At 42.8% G+C, this 27,120-nt stretch overlaps 2 protein-coding genes across 2 annotated transcripts in view; one reads left to right on the top strand and one right to left on the bottom strand.

Annotated features, from left to right (window-relative positions):
* plekhh3 (pleckstrin homology, MyTH4 and FERM domain containing H3) overlaps window positions 1-16,992 on the top strand; it is a 32,129-nt gene extending 15,137 nt beyond the window's left edge. Inside the window, exons 4-13 of the mRNA XM_034143177.1 lie at window positions 3,386-3,568; window positions 5,248-5,405; window positions 7,885-8,008; window positions 8,522-8,819; window positions 10,647-10,854; window positions 11,019-11,146; window positions 11,777-11,897; window positions 12,340-12,828; window positions 12,948-13,139; window positions 14,718-16,992. Of these exons, the coding sequence (XP_033999068.1) occupies window positions 3,386-3,568; window positions 5,248-5,405; window positions 7,885-8,008; window positions 8,522-8,819; window positions 10,647-10,854; window positions 11,019-11,146; window positions 11,777-11,897; window positions 12,340-12,828; window positions 12,948-13,139; window positions 14,718-14,888 (2,072 nt within the window). The 3' untranslated portion in view covers window positions 14,889-16,992. The remainder of the gene's footprint in view (window positions 1-3,385; window positions 3,569-5,247; window positions 5,406-7,884; window positions 8,009-8,521; window positions 8,820-10,646; window positions 10,855-11,018; window positions 11,147-11,776; window positions 11,898-12,339; window positions 12,829-12,947; window positions 13,140-14,717) is intronic.
* Window positions 16,993-17,844: 852 nt separating this feature from the next.
* tubg1 (tubulin, gamma 1) lies at window positions 17,845-26,620 on the bottom strand. The gene is made up of 11 exons (XM_034143732.1): window positions 26,458-26,620; window positions 25,962-26,074; window positions 24,838-25,005; window positions 24,680-24,748; window positions 23,496-23,575; window positions 23,277-23,403; window positions 21,691-21,777; window positions 21,014-21,163; window positions 20,721-20,873; window positions 19,504-19,665; window positions 17,845-19,043 (listed from the first exon to the last, which is right to left on the bottom strand). Exons 1-11 carry the CDS (start codon window positions 26,504-26,506, stop codon window positions 18,846-18,848), a joined length of 1,356 nt encoding a protein of 451 aa, XP_033999623.1. The 5' UTR covers window positions 26,507-26,620; the 3' UTR covers window positions 17,845-18,845.
* Window positions 26,621-27,120: the final 500 nt, after the last annotated feature.

The following is a 27,120-nucleotide window of genomic DNA, read 5'->3' as shown; positions in this document are numbered from 1 at the left end:
GATCTCATAGGATATTTGTGTGCTTTTATTTATTTATTTTTATTTATTTTCTTGCCCTGCTACTCTCAGAGTAAATGCCAGCACTTGGATAAATTACGTCCTGTTTAGAATGTCGGCAGTCAGATGGCCTAATTCTGACAACAGTTACTATGCACCCTTGGCTAGTGCCCCTCCCTAACTGCTCTCCCCTCTATGTCTGGTCATACTATTTGAGGAGAAAAGTTTTCTTTCAAAACACAGAACGTCTACTTTCCCAGGGCACTGTCTCTTTGATTTGAGTTTTGACCGTGCCCTCATCCTCTATCCGACCACACTATTACAGCCACCACAACACCTCAGGGCGAGAGGTAATCCTTCTCATTTATCTGTGTGTGCTGCAGAAGGATATGTTTTCAACAGTTTCTCCATTAAGGCCATGTTCAGTGTGTTACGTCCTTAGGCTACATGGGGTTAATATTGCACCGTATCTAAAATAGGACACAAACATTGCGGATGCAGATTTGTGATGGGAGGGCGCATTGTAAAGGCCATTGAGTGGTGACAGAGAGAGATGATAAGACGGTGGTTTATTGATATACCTTTGTTGACCCGGTTAAAATAAACTGCTCCTAAAATTATGCAGAACTTGTCATGGTCAGTTTGATCCAATTTTTAGTTATGAGTTTTTTGGTCATCAAAGTAAAGTTTATGTCTGATTTAAATATTTAAAATGCAATGTCTTATTTTTAAAGTGCAAAAGCTATACAATACTAATTTCTGTCTGTATGATTTTAGACATTGTTTGCATATTTGCCCGCAGATTTGTGAATGAAAGAAATGAAAATAATTTCACTTTGAAGTGAGGTGTTTTTTTATTTATTTGCATGGTTAATTTTTCATTATAATGTCATTTAAACAATCATGGAAAAAACGTTCAGTACTAAAGATAGGAGGTTTGCAGTAGAGCAATGGAAATGCACACAGAGAGAGATTGTTTGAACAATCTGGGTCTGAAGGGGGCAGGGCATTTGGGGTCAGGGGTCACAAATGAAACAAATTAAGGGCGAGCCGTGGCCCCCAGGGGAAACATTAGCAAGCCACAGAGATTGGATCCAGATGGGAGACCAGGGGAGGGGTGTACAGGGGACTTTGCTCCTCTGTATCCCTCTTTCTGTCTCCCTCCTGTTTTTCTGGTTCTTATCGCCCTGTTTAAAGTTTTTAAAGAGCAGCATCTGTGGGACGTCCTGTGTCTGGACTGAGGCATCAAAGTAGCAGGCATGCCCTTCTCTCCATGTCTCTCCCCTCGTCAGCTTGTCTGTCTCCCCGCTGCACATCCAGCCTGTCAGCAGGCTCAGCCCGACTTACCTCATGCTTTTTATTTATCCGTTTCACATTGGATTTAGATGCTGTGCCCCTCTGATGTGGTGTTAAGTACCTCCAGGGTTTCTGCTTTAGGCTATATTGGGTGGGTTTATGGTGGGTTCAGACCTTCTACTTATATCATATAGAAGCATTCTTAAACAGGAAACATAGCCTGAGAGGCTGAGCCTTTGCCCCCCTCCTCCCTTTTTATTTTTATTTTTGAGTAGCAGTAAGGCAGTTGAGGCTTTGCACTGCCTGGGAAAACCGCTTTGAGGCAAGGATAAAGAACGGGGATAGAAGAGAAACGGTGAAGATGAAAGTAAATAGTAAGTGAGAGCAGAGGGAAGAAAGGAACAGGCGGAGTGAGCGCTGTCTGACAGGTGGCACGCAGCTTGCTAACCACAGAGGAAGCTGTGATGCTGGCGTGGCGTCATTGCAGTTTTCACAGGGAAGGAAGCTAAAGGTACATTGCCTAATTGTTCCTTTAAAACCTCTCTTAAATATGCATGCACAAGCCATATGAACACATGTGCACAGCCAGCCCACAAGTGGCAAACTGCCAGCATAAGCAGTGTTCGGCCCCCGCATAGAGACCCACCCTGCCTAGGATCGGTCTAGGTGGCCTGCCTCCTCCCTTTGCCAGGCTCTCCATCAGCCCTCTGGATGAACTATGACCCCCTACCAGGACTCTACAATCCTACCTCTGTCAATTCTCCACGGGCGGCATCTGGACAGAGCTCTGCCAAACTAGTTTATTTATTTACTCAGAGATAAAATATTTATTAGGGACAATTTGTACCTGCCGATGAGGGGGCAGAAAGAGTCCACTGCTGTAGAACAGTGGATCCCGTCTTTCCAACCCTTCAGCACTTTGGGAACACAACAGTCTAGCAAAGTAGAGCCAGGCCTGGCAAGACCATTGGGCATGCATATGAGATGAAGTTATGTCTGCTGTACTCTCTCTGTCACTCTGTTCCAGTGCATCTCAATCTCACTCTTTCCTCGTATCTCACTCTGTCAACCTCTCAAGTGGTCATTATGTTGGCTGCATGCAGGCTTTAATGCCTATGCCATTAGTTGGCTGTATTTTTATCCCCTAGTATTTACCCCAACAAGGCAGTCTCATACAGACTGCTTCAAACTTTATGGACAATTACATGCCTTGGGGATTATTCTTAGTGAAGACATGGTGCGGCTGTGCTGGTTTAGTAGCTATATGAGTAGCCCACCTACCGCCTAGGCCTTTCGGGGAAAGGCCTGTCCTGGTGTGCAGCTTATGTTCACATCATTTCTCTGACTATGATGAAGTAGATTACATCAAATTATATTTGCTGATTGCATTGGCTGAATTGTGTTAACTGAAATAAGGATAAATTGTATATGAATCGTTTTGGGAAAAGTATTTATTGTGTCATTAAATCCATAACTGGGTTAGGGTTACTTGTCATGAGTATTAAAACATGTTCAACTATATCCAGCGCAAATGATCTAGGCTGCTGATGTAGAGCTGCAATAAAGTTGATTAATCCACCAATTATTTACTTGATTTTACAGTTATGTCCATCACAAATTCCAATGTGTAAATGTACAAAACCCACATGTATTTAGTTTACTATAAAAGAATACAAGAAACAGCAGCCGACTCTGATATTAGAGAATTTTGAACCATACAATATCTGACTTGTTTATTTCTTTAAAGATTTGGGAAGTTGGCAAGTGCCTTTTATTTTAGAGAAAGAGTTGAAACTGGTGAACAGAGCAGATGACATGCTGAAAATGATCCCGAGCAGGAATTGAATCCGGATCTTCAGCTTGGGGGACAACGCCGAAGTACATGGGCCAACAGCTTTAACAATTGAGCCAAAACATTTTTGTTCTAAAAATAAAAACAACTATTGATCTATTTTCAAAAAAGTAACATTTTCTGTAATTTTGCTGATGGATTAATTAATTAATCATTGCTGTTCTGCTAGCATGTAAGCCACTGTGTCCCTTCATTTTGAAGTTGACTCTCAAATGATACATGTTTGTTTCTTTTTTCAAGGGTGGCTGTTACGGGAGGTGCGAGGCAACTGGATCAAGCAGCGCCGGAACTGGTTTGTGCTGAGCCAGGACTCCCTGGACTACTACAGCGGACAAGAGAAAGGAGCCCGCAGACTGGGCACGCTGGTCCTCACCAACCTCTGCTCCGTCATCTGGCCAGACAAGAAGACATACAAGGAAACAGGTGAGGGGCACCCGGATGACTGATGCACAGCTGACTCCCATGTATTCTAGAGTAGAGGCTAATAAGACCTTTGGTAATTCTCCTCCTCGTTGTAGTGACCAACACATATTTGGTAAAAAAAAAAATTGTCAGGGTTTTAAGTGAAGCCTTGCGGTCCCCTTTCCCATAAGTGCTGTTATTCTGAGTACGTTTGGGAAGCCCCAGCTGTGGCATAAGGTTTGTCTACAAAACTCACTTCTGAGTAATCAACGGGGAACTCTCCCTTCCTTTTCTGGGATGAAAGCAACAAAGAGGAGACAGAGGGATGACTTGTCCTTTTTCTCGTCTCTGTATTACTCAAACATGTCGCCTTCTTCCAAATTAGTGTGGATTATGTCATGCTGACTTTCCCAAACCACCTAAGATTTTTAACCCATTGTATAAACCTAAGCTCAAACATAGTTCTTACTAACTCAATATGCCAGGGGACTTTTCCAGACAGAAGTGCTCTTTCAATAGTGGCTTTGTCACACGCTCTATTTAGTGTTTCCCTACTGAATTACTTTATGTTCCCTCTAAGCCACTGAGAAAGCATGACATATTTACTGTACTTCCTCTGTGTATTTTCTGGTTGTCACAATGAAATATTAGTTCCCTTTTTAAAGGTTCCATCTTTGGCTTCCCTGATACTGAACAGCAGAGGCATTGTAAGGGCAACAAACAATTTCAATACCACCATGTAATCATTTTGGTGGTTAAACCTTTTATTTTTGGGTTTGTGCTTAACCAAGAACCTAGACAAAGAAGGACGTGGTGCCAAGTCACGTAGCAGGAAAGGCTGATAACAGCCGTGGGGCTGCAGATCAGGCCAGACTGACTGGGGTATGTCTAATACTTCCTCTCTTCAAGGAGGAAACTCACCTTCTCCTCTCATCTGTAGAATAACTGATGTTGTTTGGTTTTGGCGTTGACTGAGGTTTCTCTCAGGCTGACCTTTGATCCTCAGTAAAACCGAGAGAGGAAGTCATGGAAAGTGAATCACGGCAGATACGCGAGGTGTCCCATGCAGAGAACATTTCACATTCCTTTACTTGAATTACACATTCAATGAGGTGCAGTTTGAATTTCCAGTGCCAGGTCAGGGCGATATGGCCAAAATCTTCTACCTCATTTCACATCTCTATATATTTCACTATATAGAATAGTAAAAAAAACAAATTCCATATGAAATAACTACATGGTAAAGCCTATTATTGTTACGTCTTGTCTTAGGTAAATACTTAATAAATCAAAAGTTTAAGTGAACAAATATAAACAAATATTTAAATTTAAGCAGTTTGTTTAACTATTGAACTGTTTGGTAATGTTAAGTGTGATCAAATGATATTCCCCTAACTATTGAACTGTTTGGTAATGTTAAGTGTGATCAAATGATATTCCCCTAACTATTGAACCGTTTGGTAATGTTAAGTGTGATCAAATGATATTCCCCTAAGATATTACACATCAGCTTTTCAAAGAAATGTGATTTAGTACAAGCTTGTATTTACCAATTTGTATGACAAAAGTGTTTATCACGATATTTCAATATATGATTTCATCAAGATACAATTCTATTGGAAGCTGATCAATTATTATATTGCGTTATCACCCGGCCACAGTACCATTATTTAAAATGCTTTTTTGTGTGTTTCTTCCAGGCCACTGGAGCATCACAGTATATGGGCGGAAGCACTGCTACAAGCTGTACACCAAGCACTTCAACGAGGCCGTGCACTGGGCGTGTGCCATCCAGAAAATCATTGATACCAAAGCACCTGTGGACACACCAACACAGCTCCTGATTCGAGACATCGAGGTAGCACACACACACACACACACACACACACACACACACACACACACACACACACACACCTCTCTTCCCCCCTCTCCCCTGTTACCATGGAATCCACACGGCCTCATTGCGCCAAAAGTCCAAAGTTTCCTCTGCTTGCCTCAACATTTTGACTGATCTCATCCTATTCCAGCACACATGGACAATACATACTATAAATACCTGAGGCAGAGGGGTTGTGTTGAGATAAATACATTTTCAGTTACTGAATGCTTTAAAGACCAGTGGGATTTTTAAGGATGCACATTTGCTTCACTTTTTCATGTGGAATGAGAGTGCATTAACATATTTTCAGACTGCTAAAATACACAGCATGCTGGAATCTCATTGACAGATGACTGTTCTTGCATCAGTCTGCCCCCGAGTTAAAGAGAGGGGCAGTTTGGGCAAAAGAGGTGGAGGGGGGCTCAGCATGAAGCAGCAGGGCCAGATAAGCAGTCCTTTGCCTGGACTCCTGTCTCCGTAATCTCCCAACGAGAGTCTCTAATCTCAAAGAGAGTGGTTAATCTGCTTGCCTCCGTCTGCCCCGGTCTGCTTCGCCCGGAGGGGCCAAGCTTACATTTTGGAGAAGTAGAGGGGGCCTGCTTTTAAAGAGCTCCTTCATTGTTTCACATGTCCCTCCCTGAAGTCTCTTCTTCATTCTTCTCTCTCACATTTTCCCTGTCCCAGTCTGCTGCTTTCTCTTTTTCTCACTTTTACAAGTAGGCCCACTTTCTCATAGAGGTGAGGTATTTTCCACGTGCGATTGTGTGATGAAGACTGCAAAATCAAAGAACGAATGAACAAAAAAGGCTTTGTGTGAACAGGATAGTATCTTTAAAGCATAGATTTATGTTCCTGCCACAGACACAAGGGGAAGCAGGGATTGCCGTGTTGGCCTTGGACCTACAGCCAGAGGCCATAGAGAAAAAAGGAGAGAAGACTAGATTAGAAGGCTGACCTGCTCTAAAAATCTTCAACACATACCATTTAAAGGACAGATATAGTGTTAAGGTATGACCTTGACTGTAAATATCCATCACAGTTAACACACATACATCCTAGCACAACTCTGACCAAGTATAATTTTGTTGTCTCACCACATAGTTTTCCTGTGCACTGAGGGATTATTAGTAACCGTTCAAGTTTACTTAGTTTTGGTTTGACCTCCGAATAGTGGTTTAGATAATCTATTTTAACTCCTGGTGTTTTTACAACCTGTTTTATAATCTGACTGCTTGTGTGTCTTGCTAACACTGACCTCCTTGTAATTAGAGCAATGTTGCTGTATCACCAGATTTGAGCTATTACTTTGGTAAGCACAATGTTACCATAACTGCAAAAAATTATGGACAAATCTGAGAAACAGTACCCACTTGTAATACACAAGAATTATAATTTGAAGGAAATTTGCTTATTTGCTCTTTATGCTGAGAGAAGAAAGTTCATTTTTAATTATAAAACTATCGCCAGCAGCAGAAAGAGAAACAGATAGTCTGACTCTGCCCATATTCAACAAAACTGCCACAGCAGCCCCCTTATTAACATGTTGTTGTTTTGGTCCATTCTTTACAAAATAATGAAAACTTCAACTCAAATTGAAGGTTATGTGTCAAACTATTTATTGAAAAGCTGGTCAAGCAACATTCAGAGACTCCAGGAATTCACTTCCCCATTACCAGTCTTAGTGCTAGTGTTATGCTAAGTAAGGCTACAGCTTCATATCTACTGTGCAGACTTGAAACTGCTTTCAATCCCCTCATAGCTTTTGGCAATAAAGAGAATATATGCATTTTCCAAAATGTCCAACTGCTGGATATGTCAGGGAAACACCAACGGTGCATGTACAGTGTATGAATTTCATCTGGGATGCTCTGACCTTATGTATGTGATCCACACAGCAGCATCTTATTCCAGCATTTGCACTAGTGGGCACCAAACACCGTTGAAGAATGCGTCAACTTTGCCCCACTAAGGAGGGGGGAAAGCGGGCTTGTCTTGTAGCCAGAGAGAAACAGTGGCTGGTTTGAGGGGGTTGCAGAGGCAGGAGAGAGCAGTGGCAAAGTTACTAATGAGCAACAGGTGCTAGAGGGCAGTAGCATGGGAGCCATCTGTACTGCTGGAAGGCATCTATCCACATAGGCAGGGGAAGAGACAAACACACGCACACTAAACCCATTGACACCAGTCGATAACATATAACCTTTCAGTCATGCTAGTGTGGTTTGCTGGGTCATCACTTGACCTTCTTGCTGCTTTGAAAGTTGCCAGAGCTGAATTGTGACCCTGGTCGAATCGACCCTGGTCACCTCTCGCAGACAAACACACATACTCAATCACCCACTCGCTGACTTGCTTCCAGGTCGGCTGCAGGCATATTAAAGGCAGATGAACTTGTGTGTTATTTTCTGTGTGTGTGTGGACATTATTGTGACAATTGTTTTTCACTTGTTTGCACTAGGAGAATAAGTTCCACCCAGAGGTAGTGGAGCACATCTACCTGCACAATCCCATCCTGAAGTACACTCAGGGCCCCCTGTACGCTCCTCTGCTGCCCTTTCCTTACGGCAGCCTGGAGCATATGTGTAAGTAGTTGACATGTTCACGTCATACATTATCATAGCAACAGTGTCTGAAGTTGCGGGTAAAAATGATAAGAATGATAAACATAATTTGCACATAATACAAAGTGCTGATATGATTTTAAGTTGGATCTAGTAGGTTCAGATCTACACTTCCTGAGTGTTTATCGAGCTGTTATCTTTACTATATTAACAGTTATTTTATGCTTTCCAACCGAAACTGACCACTCAAGCCTGTATGTGCATTCTATTTTCTGAACACACTGCTCAAGGACTTTATTGCTAATTGGAAGAAAGTGTTATCTCTGCTCTGGTAGAATTGCTGAGAGGCAGCATTTAACACAATGCAACTAAGTGCAAACCAAGGCTCAACCCAGAACAAAAAGACACTGTATGCAACTATTTGAAGTCTAAATGACAAAATCATCCTCATACAGATATCTTGAAGAAGTAAAATAATTGAGAAAAATGTATCAAAGCAATACACGATTCTTCTGCTCCTCTTCCTCTCTCCAGACCACAGCGGGAAAGGCTACGGCTCGGTACGTGAAGAGGCTGTGAAACTCTTTAACTGCCTGCAGCAGCTAGAGTCGGCACGGGAGCCGGTTCCCATCATCCAGGGCGTGCTGCAGACCTGCCTGGACCTACGACCTCTCCGAGACGAGGTCTACTGCCAGCTAGTGAAGCAGACCAGCTACACCCCTGCCCCATACACTGCAGCACACCTGCGCTACTGGCAGCTTCTCACCTGCATGAGCTGCACCTTCCTGCCTGGGCCCAACGTGCTCAAGTACCTGCGATTCCACCTCAAGAGGTGAGCAACACAAAAGTATAGTGAGGGTGTATGTGTGTATAAATATATATATATTTGAATTCAGGTACAATTATTCTGACTGAATAGAGTTGCTCACATAATTTCCTTGTAGTTACAGATGGAAAATGTTCTTGTTTTTGCTGGCTTTCATTTGTACGAATCAACTACAGTAATCCTTCTGTTGACATGTAATGTAATTTAAACATGTAAATATGCAGGGTTTTTTTTATACTCATGAATAGAATTTGACCTTAGACGTGATCTAAGTCAAATGTGAACGGAAGTTGTGCAACAAGATGCAGTCGCATAAGAATAACACATAATACCAGGAGTCAGTTGCCGATTATAAGGAAGAACAGGTTGAATGATGGGAGATAAAGGTTAACTGGTAGTGTGCAGTAGCAGGGAAAACATGAGGTCTAGACAGTGGACAAAAAGCAGGCGCCAGCAATGCAAACCACCAGTTTAGATATAGTAGCGTGATATGCCTTCACATTGTTAGTATGTTCCCCCAGACAGATCCAGTGTTTAAAGGCTGGATTTACAGGTCTGAATTAGCCCTCTGTCGAGCATGTTAATCTAAGTTATTAGGAGTGCTAATCTCCTGCTTCAGATTTTCTGTCTAACAACATACCATCAAACCGCTACAGTTTTCTATCTATATGTACGTGCTGGGAGTCAGCCTGTAGCTAATGGATCAGTTGCATGCAATGGCGGTTCATAATAACGCTGCTTGTGTGTTTTGATTCGTATTGCCATCGCTCTCACGCACTCTCTCACACACTGTGGATTTGTGCTGAGGCTGCAGCTGGGCAGAGCTCAAGCTGGAGCTGGGAAGTGGGCCCAGAAACCCTCCTCCACTCTCCTAGTGCCCTGAGAAACCCCCAGGGAATGTCCGCTGTCAGAGAGAAGAGGCCAGAAGAAAGAAAGCAGAGGAGGAAGGGGGTTGGGGGGGGGTGGGAGAAAGGAGGAAAAAGCAGAGAGGGGTGAAGACAGGAGAGGAAGGATCACACAGGCTCAGTGGAACATTCCTAATTATGTTTCAGCAGGACAAATCCCACCCTGTGGCCATATATTTATGAGAGAGAAAGACATTTGAGGGAATGAGAGGGCCTCTCTGTCTGGCAGAATATTTGAGGCCTTCTTGCGCCCCTCTCTCTGTCCTCCGTTTTGTGTGTTTTGGGACGACCGTCGCAGTATAATTGTTTCCTTCCTATTTCCCTTTTGTTTACACAGGGCTGAGCTCATAACTCCATCAGGTAGTGTTTCACACCTTTCACACTCAGTGTGTTAGACGTCAGGCTCCAGTTAGAGTGTGTTGTCTGCTGGGTTTGTGTCCCCTCTTTTAAAACAACAGCACACACACTTACCTACTGCTCCTGGACACTCCGCTGGGAGGAAGTGGCAGGTCACTCGGGTTCAGAGGAGCGGAAACACCTTTTCCTGTTTCGTGCGTTACCCAAAGTCAAACATGTTTTCTTTGCCATTTTCCTTTTCTTTGAAGGATTGAGGGATGTTGAGTCTTTAAGTCCCTAAGAGCTAAAGTGAGAACATTTGTCATTCCTCGCCTCATTGACTTTCGAGCATTGCCAGCCCAAGGAAAATAAAGAACTTGGAATTTGAATCGAAAGGATGACGCAAAGTCCATAATCACAGCATAATGCTTTACAGACTTTGAATCACTGTTTACATCACGTGCAATAACAAGTTTTCCCTTTTTAGGTATTGAACATTTCAATGTTGCCGGCAAATATCTACACATTTTAAATGGGCTTCCACACACATGGCACATATCCCCCCCATCTCACTCTCACTCTTTCTTCGCAGGATCCAGAGCCAGAACCCTGAGTCTGAGATGGATAACTATGCGTCATTCATCAGCGAGGCTCTGGAGAAGACCAAGTGTCGAGAGTCTGTGCCATCCTGGGAGGAGATCCAGGTGCTGATGAGCCGACAGGAGATGCTGTGCACTGTGCACTATCCTGGCCCTCTATCCTGCCAGCTCTACATCAGCTCACACACTACCGCTAATGAGGTTAGCGCTTTCATCTGTATTCTACTTTATAGCCTAATATTGAGTCTTGTGACATAACTAAATCATTAAAAACATAAATTGCATTTGCGTCTCCTGTTTATACTCTTAAAATGTGAAACCCTTTGTGTGTCCGTCTTTTCTTTCAACCTACTCCCGTTGATCAGGTTGTTCGAAGGATGCAGGAGAAGCTCGGCCTGCAGGACACCAAAAACACGTTTGCACTGTACGAGCAGAATGCACTGTGGGAGCAGCCAGTTCCAGGCGGCGCTCTGATCGCAGACATCCTGACCAGGTTTGAAGAATAAATCTCCGTCTTCACACTGTTAAATAGAACAGACAAACCCAGAGAGGAAGTCAGACACAATAAAAAGCCAAGCAGACAGACACGCTATCAAAACACCTTGTCTAAGTCTGGCAGGAATCTGAGCTATGTGTCACTTGTTAGAAGAACGCAAACAGAGCTGTAGATTGTATATTTATCTTCGCTAGCCCATGCTGAACGTTATCCAGTATCCTTGATAACTGGTGACCTTGTCTGGTCTTGTTGGTCAAACATGACACCCTGCTGGGAAACTGGACTGATGTCACTATTTCTGTCAGCAAAGCCAGCCAGTCGCTGCTTAGTTGAGGTGAAGCTGATGTCATTTGGTTGTACAAGGCAAGGCAAAGTCTCAAACTAAATGATAAGGATTCCAGCTGGAATGACAAGGAACCTGCTTTTTTAACATGTGTGGACATCTGTGTCCTCACAGTGCTGAGGGTAAACAGGGTAACCGCCAAGTTACTTAACAACATTATTACATATTGAGGAGCCAATTTCTTGTAACATATTAACATGGTTTTACATTTTTAGTATACCATTTGTAAAGAAAAAAAGTGTGCGTGTTCCCTTTCTAACGCTCTCTGTCCCCCTTCTCTGCAGCCTGTCAACCAAAGAGTCAGAGTCTAAAGCCCAATGGAAACTGTGTTTCAAGCTCTACTGCCTGTTGGATGCTGACAGCATATCAGTGGACAGCATTGAGTATCTCTTCCTCTTTGAGCAGGTAATGGAGCAGAACACAACTCCACAAAGGGCATAGTCCTCCTTTGAGAGTGCCTTTGCTATGATTGTCCTTTTCCGTCCTGATAGTGAGATTTCATTTACATTCCTGCTGCGAGTCATTCCTCTTTTTTCATTGGACTGTTATGTTTTTACTTAACAATCATTAATGTATTATGGGCTGTGATTGCGATAAAGCACAGTGCATAAAAAGCATGACTAAGAGCACTGGCTATGATGCAAAGGGGGCCAAATGCAGCCAGCACTGGCTTCATTAGAACATTTTTCCTGAGGACTCCCATAAAAGAGTTATGGGAGAAAATAAAACAGGGTGGGGTAGAAAGGGATTGATGGCAGGAGTAAGGCTATTACTGACAAATTGTGCCTTCTTTTCCTCCTTTTTCTTCTCGCCCTGTTTGTCCTCGCTTTGGCCTTTTGCGCTGCAGTGCCATGAGATGGTGGTGCGCGGCCAGCTGCCGGCCTGTGAAGAGGACCTTCAGGTCTTGGCTTCATTGAGGCTTCAGTGTCTGATGGGGGACTTCAGTACACATGCCCCCTGCCCACCTCTGGACGAGCTGTTCCCAGGTCATGTACTAGAAGATCAGGTCCTCATGTCCCTTTCTGCACACCCGGCCCTGCCTCCTTGTCAGGTGGCGGATCAGGGCTGCCCCACGACGCAGCGCTTCCACACGGGCCTCCTGGCAGGGACGCTGTGGAGCCACACGGCTACAGCAGCGCACAAGCAGAAGGTGGAGCAGGACATGCGTCTGCGAAGCCGGCTGAAGGAGGAGGCAGCGGCCGTCATGGCGTCCATCTTGGAGCGTTGGAAAGGCCTGGCTGGCTACAGCCGCAGGGACAGTATCGCTGCCTACCTCACTATTGCACGCCAGTGGTCGGGCTTTGGATGCACTCTTTATGAAGTGGATTTTTATATTGTGAGTACTGTTGGGTCTCTTGAGCTCTCGCAATGTTTGACAGTCACTTGGCCTCTTGAGGTACATTTAAGGATAACTGTGAACTGTTCAAACATCTGCTTATCTCTTCCTCCCTCCAGAGTTCGACAGGGAGTTTTTCCCAGAAGTTGTGGCTGGGTGTAGCCGCTACATCCGTGTCTCTGTATCGACAGGGAGAGGCAGAGGCCCTGGAGTCCTTCCCCTACGGCCAGATCTGTTCCTACGGGGTATCTGACAGCAACACCTTCAAAATCACAGCTGGGGATCGGGATCTGATGTTTGAAACCACCAAGGTATCGTGACTCGTGCCAAAGTGGCAACATTCATGTGTGAAAAGTGACCCAATGCAGAAGTGCCTTAAACCTGCCTTTTCTCTAATGACTAGCCAGAGGCGACTCCACTGTTTGCAAAAGAAAGTCTGATTGTATAGAATTCTATGAGAAATGACCTGACTTCATTTGATTTATTAACTCAGTAATCATTTTCCTAATGAGTTCATAGTCTTATTTGCATGTTTTCGTCTTTTTCAACAAATCATTTGTGATTGATGGATCATTACCAATATGTTTCTGGTTTAGTTGCTCTCCATGTTTGCATTTTAGAATTTAGAACTGAAATATTGAAACGTCCAAAATGCCAAACTTGAGGCTTCAAAATCATAGTCCATAAACCAATGGGTGACGTCAAGTTGAATGCATTGATTTCTTATACAGTCTATCCTCAAGCACCGGGTTGACGTCAGTAAAATGTATTATTATTCGAGCTGTGTTTCCACCAAGCTTAGAAACAATATATCTCCACGGCAGGATTTCGTTTTTGGACGGTGCACGGCCAATTGGCCTTATCACCGTGCAGTGTTCTGCAGAGCAAGAGAAAGAAGCACGCTGTCTGCTCATGAAACTCCCCTCCCTCCAGCTCTATGACCCACTTTAAAAACACTCATTAATTTGGTCTAAATAGAGAGCACACAACTTGCCCCTGGTCTCCAGCCAATGCTTACCACCAAAAGTCCAACTTCCTGGTTTTAAAGGGCAACTGGGGGGGGAGTTTTATTACAGTGGTCAGATTAAAATATTAGCCAACCTTTCTCAGAAACATGGATGTTCTTCCAAGCAGACTTTTTTTTCACTAGAGAACAAATCTTGCCTTTCACAGGGCAGATTTGCCCTCATCTTCCCACTCGGAACAAAAAATCCCTCTGTGATCTCTCATGGGCACAAAAGTGGCTTTTATTTATGCGATGCACAGGCGATTTGAAGCAGAGCCCAGTAAGGCTCATATTTTTATGAAGGTGAGGCCTCATATTGCTCTCACATAAATGTACCATATATTTGAGCTACTGAGCAAGTGAAATGGATTTGCAGGGGGTTATTATGGTTTGGCCTGGAGTAAAGGGTGAGGGCGAGATTAGCTGCTCATTCATGGGTTACAGTAAAAGTTAAAAAGTAGGTGTAGGTTCAAACCCGGAGACTGTTTTAGTCGGTGTTGTCACACACCATGTTTAGGCAAGCATTAGCAGGAGCAAAGTAAGGGTATTGGTCATGGTGGCTTGTGATGGTTTGGTGGTCATGTCCACCAAGGTCAGGAAAACTGAGAGAGGGAAGTGCCCTTTCTTTTTTCTGCAACAGCTGCATAATAAAATGTGTCAGTGATACAATGTGCACACACATTTAAGGCCTCCATTTTCTGATCAAGGGGGTTCTCTGTGTTCTCCAAAATCTTCACAAAAAATCATCCTCTGCTTTTAGGAAACTTTTTTTTTCTATTTTATTTTTCAAATGTATGACATCATCCGTCTCCACCCTCCTGTGACAGCGCCACTGAGACTGCCAATGATCTGACCTCTCTCTCTCTCCCTCCCTCTGTCACAGCTGACTGAGATCATGCAGCTGATGAATGCGTATTTCAGTGCCATCCGTCGCCAGCGAGGGAAGGGGGAAGATGCAGACATCACCAAAACAGAATGTACAGAGGTGGGCTTCTGTCACCTGGCCTCAACACACACACCCACCCTCCTGGAGCTGCCCTCGCACCCAGTCTGAGAGGGACCCATACCCGGACACCCATAACCACCCCACACTCCTCCTCCACGTGGCCCCTATGAGGCCCTGCCCCAGTCCTCAGGACACCACGCCTCCTCCACTGGGAACGGCACGGCAGCCAAAACAAAGAGAGGGCTGTTTTCACTCCCCATCCGTGAAAATAAACCCTTGCTGAGCTTTCCAGCTGAAGGAGCTGGCCGATGGGGGGGGCGGGAAGGCGGGAAGGCGGGAAGGCGGGAAGGCAAGGGGGTTCTGTTTTGCAAGTGAGGCCAGAAACCCACAGAAACCAATGCGGTTGCTGATGAGCTGTCAAACACCCTCCACCCCATCCTGTCACGCAACCACCCTTGTTACCCTACATGGCGACACCCCACCCCTCGACAATGTGAGACGTTAGCGTGAGCCCTTTATATCGGGGAGACACAGCATCACAAGAGTTATGACATCAATGAACTGTGGTACTCCCTCGTGAAGGTATGGCTGAGAGTGAAATCGCAGCTCCTTAGCTCTTCTTACTTTCAATGTGTGCCATATTCATATTGCCTTTCCTAGAAGGCAGTCGTCCCTCGTGCACTGCTGGAAAAGTGTTGAGAACATTCAGTGACACACACACGCCCTCCCGCCTTGGCTCTAGCTTTTTCACACACACACACACACACACACACACACAGTTTCTCCCTCACGTGCCCTTATGCTGACATGTTCTTCAGAGGCAGTCAGTTTTCCTAAGGTCCCGGCTGGGTTTGCATTACCTGGAACTGTTGATGCAGTCAGCCATGTGAACTTGGAACTGGAAACAGATGTTGAACTCTGGCTAAGTCACTCGGGCTGCGATCGCCATATAGACTCTTACCCACGGGATTATCAGTGTGTGTCTCCGTTTGTGTGTTTGATCAAGAAAACCATTTCCTGGATTTCCCATTCAGGGTCTGAGTTTCTCACAGAAACCAAAGGTTTTGGAGCTGTTTCTACATTGTTTCCACCAAAATGCTCTCATGTGTCCTTTGTTGTGCTGCTTGTCTTGGCTGTAATCCTCGACACGAAACTTGGTTAACACTTGACTGATTGAATAATTTAGCTCATGTCAGTTACTATCCTAATGCAGCTCTACTCTGCTGAAAATAACAGGTGCTTCTCTTTATGTTCACAATGTGTATATATAATGGGAGAATCTAAACTTAGAGGACACATAAAACCCCTAGTCAGAGATCTGGATCATTTAAGAAGTGATGCCATATTTACCTTGAAGTTCCCATCCGTCCCCAACTATTTAAGCAAAAACATTTTTTTTAATCAGGCCATGGATGCTTCTGTAGTATTATTTATGCAACTTTTTTTTTACCGTTCTTTATGTCTTAAATGCAGACCCAGTTTTTCTTTTGTAGCCTAAAGGTGCTTTTGGTTCTGCTCCTTAAAGCAGTTCAGAGGTGTAAATCCTGTGTAGCTCCGTCTTTGTGTTCATTGTTGGAGTATTCTTGTGAAGCCAAAGTTTGACCAGTCCTGGGTTAGAGCATGGACCAAAGATGTTATTTTTTTAAATAAGCTTTTATAACAAGAAATGTTTCCCAAAGCAGATAAAGATCCCCTGATTTATATTTGACTGTTTTCCCATTTATAATTTTTTCTCTAAACTTGAATGTCAAACAAATATAGAGACATCCTGTTGTATACATTGTCCACTTTATTTTTAATGTAGTAATAACCTTTTAAGAATCCGAGACCATAGATAGGCTTTGTAAATATAATTTTAGAGTTCTGTCTTCAACACAACCCCATGTAATAACCAGCCTCAAAAGTTGAATCCCCTCACCATGAAAGGCCTTGACGAGTCGTTGCACAGTCAGCCCGCCTCCCGCTCAGAGGCAGCTCTTTTTCTACCGCAGCTGCAGGCAGCTCCAAGCTACAAGAATGAAAATAAAACAAATCAAAGTGCGGATGTTGTTGCTTTGTATTAAGCTTGTTTGTATGCTGCATGGTACCTTTTTTATGTGATGTGTGTGTGTGTATAGTTAAATGCACTATTGTCTGTTTTTAACTAGCTTGGAAGTGCAATAAAAACTATAAATACTGTATGTAATTAATAAAACAGCACCATTTTACCATATTTAATGTTTGGTTCTGTTGTTCAACTTGAGCACTCATTTCCTTTTTCCTTTAAAAAAAATGTGCTTTCTTTAGCCTTGACTAGCAAAGCAGTGTAAGACTATTGTTCTCAACCAGACGTTTTATAAAAAGCCAGCAGCAGAGCAGAGAGCTGCCTCCCCCGGAGTTATTCTGGTCAAAAACAATGGTCGGTCAGGCAATGGTTGCTAAGTGCCTTTACGTTCCCGTGTGGTAATGAGCCTTAACTGAGGGAGATGAACGGCCACAAGTACACTGCAGCTCCAGGTGAGAGGAAAAGCGTTTCATCATTGTGTAGCTAGGAAGCAAAACCAACCCTTAAAGGGGCACTATTATTATTATGCTCATTCAGGTTCCTATTTGTATTTTGTGCCTCTGTGACATGCTTTAATGTTCAAAAAGCTCTTTATTTGTCTCATACTGCCTGTGCTGCAGCACCTCTTTTCACCCTCCGTCTGAAACCAGAGCCCAGTCTGCTCTGATTGGTTAGCTGGGTGGCTCTGTTGCGATTGGTCGACTGTCTGGAGATGTCCCTTCCCTTAGCATGTCACGCAAAATGAGTTGAAGCTCTGGCCAATAGAAGTGCAAATGTTACATAGTGATGTCATGTTAAATAAGTAGACAAAGGAGTCAAATCGAGGCTTTTCAGGCCGGGGGGGGGGGGGAGTTTGGAGGGAGGGAACATAGGGAAATGTAGACTTTGCAGACCATTTACATGCACTAAAACCTATATACCACACTACAGGAAAGGGGAAACCCTGAAGTCTCTTTAACATAAAACATTCCCAGTTTGCTTCATATACCACTAGAAACATTTCAAATACAAAATACAAAATAATACAAAACGTGTTTTATTAACCATTTCAAACAGGTCCAACAAGCAAAGCAACATGAAACGGTATATTCATTTAAGACAATACAGAGAATGTCAGTGATGAGCTATTCTTTGAAGCATATATACAAGCATGGAGATGAAGTGATGAAATGAAATCCATTGTTGTACACTATGTTCGTCTGTGCAAATTGTACTCGGCCAATGCTGTTAAAATGTCAAAGCCATTTAATTTATAGCATGTATTTTAACATTTTTGGCTCAAGCCCAACTTGACTTGATGTTGGTTTTGTACAGCAGTAAAAAAAGATCAATGTGTATCAGCAGCAAACAGATGACGGCCCGATGACAGAAATGTCTGGGATGCAAGAACCTGCGTTACCCATCATGCAACATATTCTGTCAACCGTACTGTCAGTATTCAAGGCAATCATTTTGTGTGGGGTGGTAGTTTTACTGTAACTCAACTGCACAAAATACTGTATTCAGTATAAAAATAGACCAAAGCAAGGCAACACATGTTCTTGCAATGCTGAAAACCAAATAGGCTACAAGGCGGGAAATATGAGTATAAGGAAAACGGAAAAAACTATTAACAGACGGTTATAGATCATTTTATACAAGACATATCAATGTTTTCTGCACATACTTGTAAGAAATGAGTGTTGACTTTCACTTCACTGGACTGTTGGCAAGGATTATTATATTTCAACTAGGTTTAAGAATCTCCAGGATGTGATCCAGCTCAGAAAAGGTGATTTTACTTTTTGGTTAATATAATTACAGTGGCTGTTTCCACTCGTTTTCTTGTTTACATTTTGATACAGAAACATTATATTTACTGCTATAACAAGCCAATAAATATGTATTTCAGAGATGCAACTATAGCCAAATATCTGTCTCTTTAGGGACACCTATATGTAGGAGAACATGTTTGAAAAGAGAAGAAATGAGAAGAAATGAGCTAATCAACTATGGTATTTCAGAGATTCAAGTCAGTCCGTTCACTGCTCTTGCGCGCCCCAGGAGATGTAGTCGGGCCTCGTGGCTGCGTGGTACTCGTCTATCAGCTGCTGGACCACTTCCCGAGAGTTGTCCAGCTCGTCAAAGTTCTCCTTGAATATGTCCTCTTTGCGGAACTGCTCCAGGAAGGCTTCTCGCTTACGCAGTTTGTCGTACTGCTTGCACGTCCGCTCAAACAGCTGTGGGACAGAAACACAGGAAATCAAAACCAAAACTAATACCTGGAAAGTTTCAGGAACTTATTCTGACTTCTCTAAACCATTGATACTTTTTTTTTTACTTTTATGTACACTGAATGGAAATTGAAATATATGATTACATTTAAAGACTAAAAGGAAATTGGGAAAGAGCTTCATTTTGGCTTGGAAATCAAACTGTCCTTAAAGGCTTTCTTTATAAATAAACTAAACTTTACAAATCATGTTTTAAACCAGGAAAAAAACCATCTATAGTTTCAAGGAATTTCACAGCATGACAATCCAAAACCTAATTCTTATGGAACTCCCCTCTAACTGCTGCTGTGGTCTCGTAGCTTCAGTTTTAGGACAATGGCGGCCTGCAGCCCTGACTCACAGCTCAGGTCTAGACTGCAGGAACACACACTGCAGCAGAATGTAGCGGAGCAGGCTGAGCACTTACCGAGGCGATGCTTGTGTGGTTGGCCATCATCAGGCCGCTGACCCTGTGGGCAGAGGGCAGGTACGGGGACTTCCTGGACAGAGCCACCTGGATGCTGGCGGGGCCCCAGGGGATGAAGCTGGCCAGCTTACGCTCCCGGATCCGTTGGAGGCTTTTATGCACCTACGGTAGTATGAACAGTTGACATATTGTGTACCATTGTGCATTACGTTTTGTTACTGGATGTGGATATCGTGTACACCACTGCACTTTGTATGCTGCTGCTAATCGGCCATCTTTGTCTCTTTTCCCATTGGTTGGGTTTTACATATAAATCTCTCCTTGGGCTGGTTCCCTCTTATATTTGCACATATATGTGTACAAAAAAAAGTCTATATGGCCTGCGCTCCCAAGATAATAATAAAGCTTTATTTATATAGCACTTTTCATACTTCTCAAAGTGCTTTACAAAATGACACATCACAAGTTAAAAACAAACAAGAAATTCCCCTCAGATTATTTGTTAAGAACTTTAAAGGTACATGCAGCAAAATATAACATGTTATCAGGGTAATAGACATAAGGAGGTCAAATGTATGATAATACAAATAAAATAAATAGTGGTTTCTCTCTGACAGATAAGACAACTGAATCGATGCAACAATATCAAATATAAAAGATTTGTATAAAGATTTGATTCAGATGCTGGTTCCTAAAGAGAGAACAGACCTGGGTAAAAAAGCTTTTAAAGATGCTGCCCCTGAACAATGTTCAGAAGGAGCTGAAACTCTCAGATTGGATCACTATGGGGGAGTTTAAGTCCATCTTAAAGGACAGAGAACAAGACACCATTGGTCGATGTGATTGCTTGTCGTTTTAACATTTTGCCAGTTTTTTATGTTTCACCACAGTTTATTTTGACCGGTTAATGTGCCATTTCATTTGTGTTTTACGACAGCTGTATTCGTCTGCCTGTATTGTTTTGTGTTCATTTGTCGTAACATTGTTCATGCTGCCTTATTGGCCAGGTCGCTCTTTAAAAACAGATTTGAATCTCAATGAGACTTTTACCTGGTTAAATAAAGGATATATATATATAAATACTCCCCAAAGTTGCTAAACTATGTGGAATTGACAAGAATATATACATACAAGGAATGTACACAGCTGTTTTTCTTCACATTTCAAGCTTTTATCTAATAACTGCTAACCTGATTGGTATATGTGTGCATGTGTACCTGTGTGGGGTCGACCTCGCCCTGGATGATGTTCAGGATGGCGATGTAGCAGTGGTTCGGCTGCTTCTCTCTCCCCGTGGACACCATGACGTTCTTGGGTTGCAGAAGCCTCCTCATCACATCCAGCACTGTGGTCTTCCTCACACTAGCAACCTGAAGCACAGTGCATTTACGGATTTAGAAAGTCTACATCTTAAGGACATTTAGCATTAACTAAGCACTTTTAATATATTAACTGTAAGCAGGTTTCAATGCCCCTTTAAATGTAACTTTCTGCGCCACTCCAAACTCACCGACTGGTCAGTAGTAAGAGGTGTGTAGCCAGTCATGAGGAAGTGGAGGCGGGGCGTGGGGATGAGAGATGCGATCAGGCCAATCAGGTCGTTGTTCATGTAGCCCGGGTAACGCAGGGTGGTTGTGCTTGCAGACATGATGGTGGAAACCTGTGTGTGAAGAGTTTATTACACACATAGCTTGAAATCAATTATATCTGGTAAGATCTTACAAATTAATGAACTAGAGCTAGGCATATCACATTCATTTATTAATTCTGCACAATGTGTACAATTCCATTGTCAAATTGCCTTTTGCAGGAAAGATAATCCAATAAAAACTTGAAAAGGTTACATTATTTCCTTTCTTGGCCAAATTCACTCGTCATAAAAGGAGAGCAGCCTAAATTCTAAATGTGGCTCCTGTCGAGCACGCTGATACCATTAGGTAAAAGCAGCCATGTGCAACTCATTTCCAAGAAAGCAGAAATCCAGTCTGACGTGCAACGGACTCGCCAAACTAGTTTGTGAATCTTGTAATTTTTTTAAGTGAGCGACATGCGTCTGGTACAGCCTGTCTCGACGTTTTGCCTTTGTTTGAGTACAGTCAGGTAGTCTAGAAGTAGAACTAAGACCTGCTGACTGACACGTGAGAAAACCCCTGGAGGTGGTTGCTCTGGGTGACGCCTCTCACTCACCAGCTGATTGATCTGGGAGAAGGACGGGTTCTGGATGTGCAGGCGGTCTGTGGCGATGCGATTTAGAGCCGTGTTATCCAACACCACCTGATTTACAACACACAGAGAAATGAGGAGAGATTCCCTCCAGCACAACAACACAGTGACGGCCAACACACAGCCAGGATGTTAGAAAGAGTAAGACGTTAATGAGTGTTAAGGAGCAGCACAGTGCACTGTTGTTGGGGGCAGAGCTGGACATAAAAGACACTCTGTGCGTTTGCAACAGGGGGAGCGATTCTTAGGCAGATTCTATTAGCTCTCCGGCTAATTGAATCACCATGAGGGCCTTATGCAAGACCCCCGCAGGAAGTAGGTATTACAGAGGAAACACCATTAAGCTGTTAGAGCATCGCAGACTAATACAATCAACAATTTAAGACTGAGGTTTATTAAGTTTGATTGCTGGCGCTGCAGTTCCCTTCTTTATTAGTGTGCTGCACATTCGAAGAAAGTGAGATTTTAGACAGACATGAGGGGGAATGACAACATTAACTTATGTCAGCTGCTTTGGAAATGGACTAGTGGAAATGTAACTTCAAGTTTATATTAATAGAAGCCAATTCATTATCCTAAAGCAACACACAGAGAGGGATGTTACAACCTTTCTCCATATTTGTGATTTCTTTTTGGGGTGTAACTTTTGGTAGCACTTTACAATAAGACGACCCTTATAAAGGGTTTACGAATAGTTTGTAATTCATTTATTAATTGGGTTGTGAACACTTTATAAATCATGAATAAGCTTTTAGACATGAGATAAACAGGGCGACTGTGACCGGTTGCTTGCCAAATAGTGAGCCCACATGTATCTGTACTGCAAAGCCTTATATTGGCTACTTAGCTTACTTCGTCTTCTTCATCAGCCAGCATCCTTGGTGTCTGTTGCTCACTGAGTTGATTCTCGCTAAGTAGCCAATATAAGGCTTAGTCATCGTGCCAAATAGTGAGCCTGTGTTGATGTATGAAAACTATGTTAGAACTGGTTTATAAATGGTTCTTAATGATTAATAAAGTGTGTACAACCTAATTCATAACCTAATTATAAACCCTTTATAAGGGTAGTCTTATTGTAAAGTGGTACCTAACTTTTAAATCTCTTAAACAACATTAAACGCAGCAAAAACTACTCCAGTGTACTGTATTTTTTTCAGGGATGAATTATGGCATTGGGAATGTATTCATGTAGGATGTCATTCGTCTTTGATGTCTTCACAGCTTGCTGCTTTTTGACCTTTCAACGTTTACGTCAGAACACACAAGGCCAAATGTATTTAACAGTCTGACATCACTTCGTCATTTTTCTGGCACTTTTTTAGTTATTTTTAAGTTTCCTGTTCCAGCTCATTGCTAGTGGAACAGTTTAGCTACCATGTTTTAAGTCAAATTTGGTTTGCCAGGGTGACACAATTACAAGCTTACCGGGGCCTGAATACAAATAATTTGTTTTTAGCCATCTTGTGAGGTTATGTAGATCCATGGCAGCGTTTTAAAGCAAACAGCGCAGTGGGATTAATCAACTCTCATTCAGTAGCTCCTCTGCTCACCACGCAGTCTGCGTTCTGCGTGAGCCTCTTCAGCGTGAGCAGCGAGTTGTACGGCTGAACGACCACGTCGCTCATCTCGTCCTGGTTGGGGAAAACAGAGTAAGTCTGCACCAGCTTCTTGGGGTACCTGGGGATCAGAAAATAGATATTATGCACACACACTTACAAGAAATGCGTTTTGGCTAAATGAAATAGTTTTCTGTGTGTCTGTTTGCTGACCTGTCGTTGAGTTTCTCCAGCAGATAGGACCCCAGCCCGGAGCCCGTCCCCCCAGCGATGGAGTGACACAGGACAAACCCCTGCAGAGACAAAGAGTTACTCATTACAGTTTCTGCTGCACACTGTGCCACGTGTGTGTGAGGCTTACTGTAAACTCGACTGATGCAGAAAACCCAAATGTGTGTGGGTGAGCAAATGCCTCTCTTCCTCGGCAGTTATATAAATGGGAGTGCAGCCCCACCTCACAAATAGGCTCCCTCACCCCCCCCAACACAGCCCTGTAATACCTGCCTTCCAACACTCGCCCGGCTATTATCACCAGACGCTCTACACGCCACACCCTGCCAACACACACACACGCACACGCACGCTGCTGAAAAAAGCTAGCAATAATAGTGAGGCGTGGCTGAGGCTGAGCTAGCTTTAAGATGACAGGAACCGGCACCATTTGAACATAGTTTTAAACAAGTCATTCATCTTTGCCACAACAGAGATTAAAGAGCTTGACTGAAAGACTAACAATTATTTGACAGTACATATTAGTGTTCCTTGATAATATTCGGATCACAGATAAATCACTGAACAAATGGGATGGTCATGCGCCACCTGAGCTTCAGTGGTAAAATGTCACTGAAAGAGGCACAAAACTACAAAGAGAAGCGAAACAACCACAAACATTTCCTTTTGAGTAGTTTTGTGTCTTTCTCTGTCTAGGAGTGAGGGGCCTTTTTACATGTCTGTCTCCAGGGTCCTGTTGTCTGATTATGTGTTTTATTCAGACAAGATTCTTGCTGTTTCTATAGGCTTTATCAGACTCCAGATGGGTTTCTGTTTTATTCTTTCAGTTCTTGTTGATTTTGTAGAAGAAATGTCATCAGAATAACAGAGAACTGCACCTGGAGAGTGTGTGACGTATTTCTCCAACTTTCATTTCTACTTGTTGTGTATTTTAAGTATGAAATGAATCTCATCCTACTTCCTTCGAACTACAAATACTGTAAATACGCTAGTGCATATTTGAGGTTCGGGCTTCAGTTCTCGTAAGAGTTTAAGTTACTATGTAATGTTTCATCACACAACAATATCAGGTTACTTTTCAATCAGTTTTGAAGATGCTCTACAGCCACAGCCCTGTCCCCCCCCCTGCCTCTGGGACAGTCTGTATGTGATAAACAGCGACTTGCCTCCAGACTGTCACTGCCATCGGCCTCCCGGTCAATGATGTCAAAGATGTCTTCTTGGATTTTTTTGCCCTAGACAGAAAGAAAAAACATAGCAGACTTAACTTGCGATCTGGTTTTATTTCTAAGGGTTAAAGATTGACATTTATTTTTGTGATTACCTGTGAATATCCACTAGCCCAGTTGTTCCCCGCGCCTCCGCCATGCTCAGAGAGGTAGATGTTCTCCGGGTTGTAAAGGTTTGCGTACGGGGAGTTGAGGATGGAGTGGATCACCCTCGGCTCCAGATCCATGAGGACTGCCCGAGGGATGTAGTGCTCATCGTCAGCCTGGGGAGTTTCATGAAAAAACAGGAGTTAGCTAGTGATGAAGTTTACAGTCCTGCGTTTGGCTGCAGGAACAAGGTTTTAATCCAACTACTCCATCTAGTGGCAAATAATGTTGTTGCAGTGGTACATCAACCCACATACACATGAGGTGTTGAGAAAAACAAAACAATAAGCAATGCCAAACAGAAAAAGACACCAAAAAAATATATAGTAAATATAAATTAAGTAGACGGGAGTGTACGACAATATGTTTTGTGGTAAATACACTGTTCTATTTCCTGTATTAATAAATCATTTTAATAGAAAATGCATTAAGTTCTTCATAGCGATGATCATAGCAACCACATGTGACATTTACAGTGGTGCAATGTATTGAAGTACATTTACTCAAGTACTGTAGCTACGCAAGATTTGGGGTGCTTTACTGAAGTATTTTCATTTTATGCTACTTTATTCTTCTACTCTTAGTTACTACTAACTTTACATATTCACATTATAAGCTATTACACAATACAAATAAACTAATACAACTATAGGTTAATAATAACAATACATTTTTCCTGGTGCTCAAAGACGCTTTGAGATATGGAGCAGTAGTTTATCAATTAATTAAAGTAGCTCCATCTTTACCAGCAGTGATAAACACATTAAAGCATGAATAATAATAATCCAGTGAATTAATATATATACCACTAAAATGGGACATTATGCACAATTAAGTATTTTTTCTTAAAGAAAGTATTTTGAAAATGTAGTTTTTCTACTTTTACTGAAATAAAGAAATCTGAGTACTTTTTCCACCTCAGGGTATATGTATTGTAAAAAGCAAAATCTGAAAAAATTGCAATATCTTCCCCAAAAAAGAATATTCAAGGGGAGGATTTCATTAAGGAAGTAATTCACAGAAAGAGCATTTAACATGTTGTGGATATAATGGATTGAATTGAAGCAGTTACCTGGTAGAAGAAAACATCCTTCCTGTCTGTCCCTTCAGTTGCAAACTCCTCCACAATCCCCTCTGGACTGATGCCATGCTCTGCACACAGCTGCTTCCAAAACTCAAACCCGACTGCAACACAGAGAGCAGCAGGTCAGGTAAACGGTAATGTAAAGTCACTTTAATTAACTGATAACAAGTGTATTAGACACACGGTGAACACCATCAACCAGAACCTGCATGGTTACACGAATGACACTGCACAGGTAACGTTAGCTAGTTTAACGGTCACTTATATTATGCTATGTAGAGACACCATTAGCTAACTTCAATTCAGCTAACATAGTTTATACATTTGCTGTTTTGTGTAATAATATATATACTAGATACTAGCACTTAGATATCGCCATTCCACCATACATCATCCTAGCTAGCTAACTTAAATGTTGGACATTGGCTAACAATATAAGCATGATACCACAGGAATCTAATAACAAGCTTCTTCTTTCACGTACTTTGATTTCCACATTGTCCAAGCTGGAGCGTTATGATTTCCCGAGGCATGTTTGAGTCTTATTTAGCTAGCCTGCGTACCTGCTTGCTAGCTAAATAACACAAGAAAAGTAGACTGCTGCTGAAAACGCTTCACCACTACCAGCCCGCCGCTTCCCGCTTGGTGCTGATGTGACGCTGCAGCGGACTCTTCTTCTGCTGTTTAATGGCGGCTTGCAAACCCCTGCCTACCGCCGCCTACTGTATCGGAGCTTGTCGAGTCATAAAGAGAGTATAATTTGACACATTGAAATGAGAAATACCGTGCAAGACATATTAATTTTTTTATTTTACAGGCCAAACTCATATGAAAAACACGAAACCTCGCCCTTCCTCTGGTTCTAGTATGCTGCCTAAACGGTAATTTGATTGTTTTATTTTGAAAGTCTTTGCCGGAAGTACTAGTATGTTATTGTTTCTGTCTTGATATTCGTTGCGTTGAGATCATGGACTGTGTGGGTGTTTCTCAATCGCGAGTACGCTTGCTTGGTAGCACATGTCTGCCGAGCATCTTGCTTCAGAAGCGAGTCAAGAATACTTCCTGGCATTCGGAAAACGAAGTGTGGAACACGCTAGCAAGTGTGCAGGTGTGCGTCATATGAGAGGCCCCGCCTTACATCTTCCGC

This window comes from Trematomus bernacchii, unplaced genomic scaffold (assembly GCF_902827165.1).
Source record: "Trematomus bernacchii unplaced genomic scaffold, fTreBer1.1, whole genome shotgun sequence".
Lineage (NCBI taxonomy): Eukaryota > Metazoa > Chordata > Actinopteri > Perciformes > Nototheniidae > Trematomus > Trematomus bernacchii.
This window is presented reverse-complemented; position numbering and strand designations above follow the sequence as displayed.

Coding starts and splice junctions, on each gene's coding strand:
- tubg1 (XM_034143732.1), bottom strand. CDS start 26,506: ATGCCTCGGGAAATCATAACGCTCCAGCTTGGACAATGTGGAAATCAA. Junction 25,006..25,961: donor AGGATGTTTTCTTCTACCAG/GTAACTGCTTCA, acceptor GAAACTCCCCAG/GCTGACGATGAGCACTACAT. Junction 21,164..21,690: donor TCTCCCAGATCAATCAGCTG/GTGAGTGAGAGG, acceptor CTTCACACACAG/GTTTCCACCATCATGTCTGC.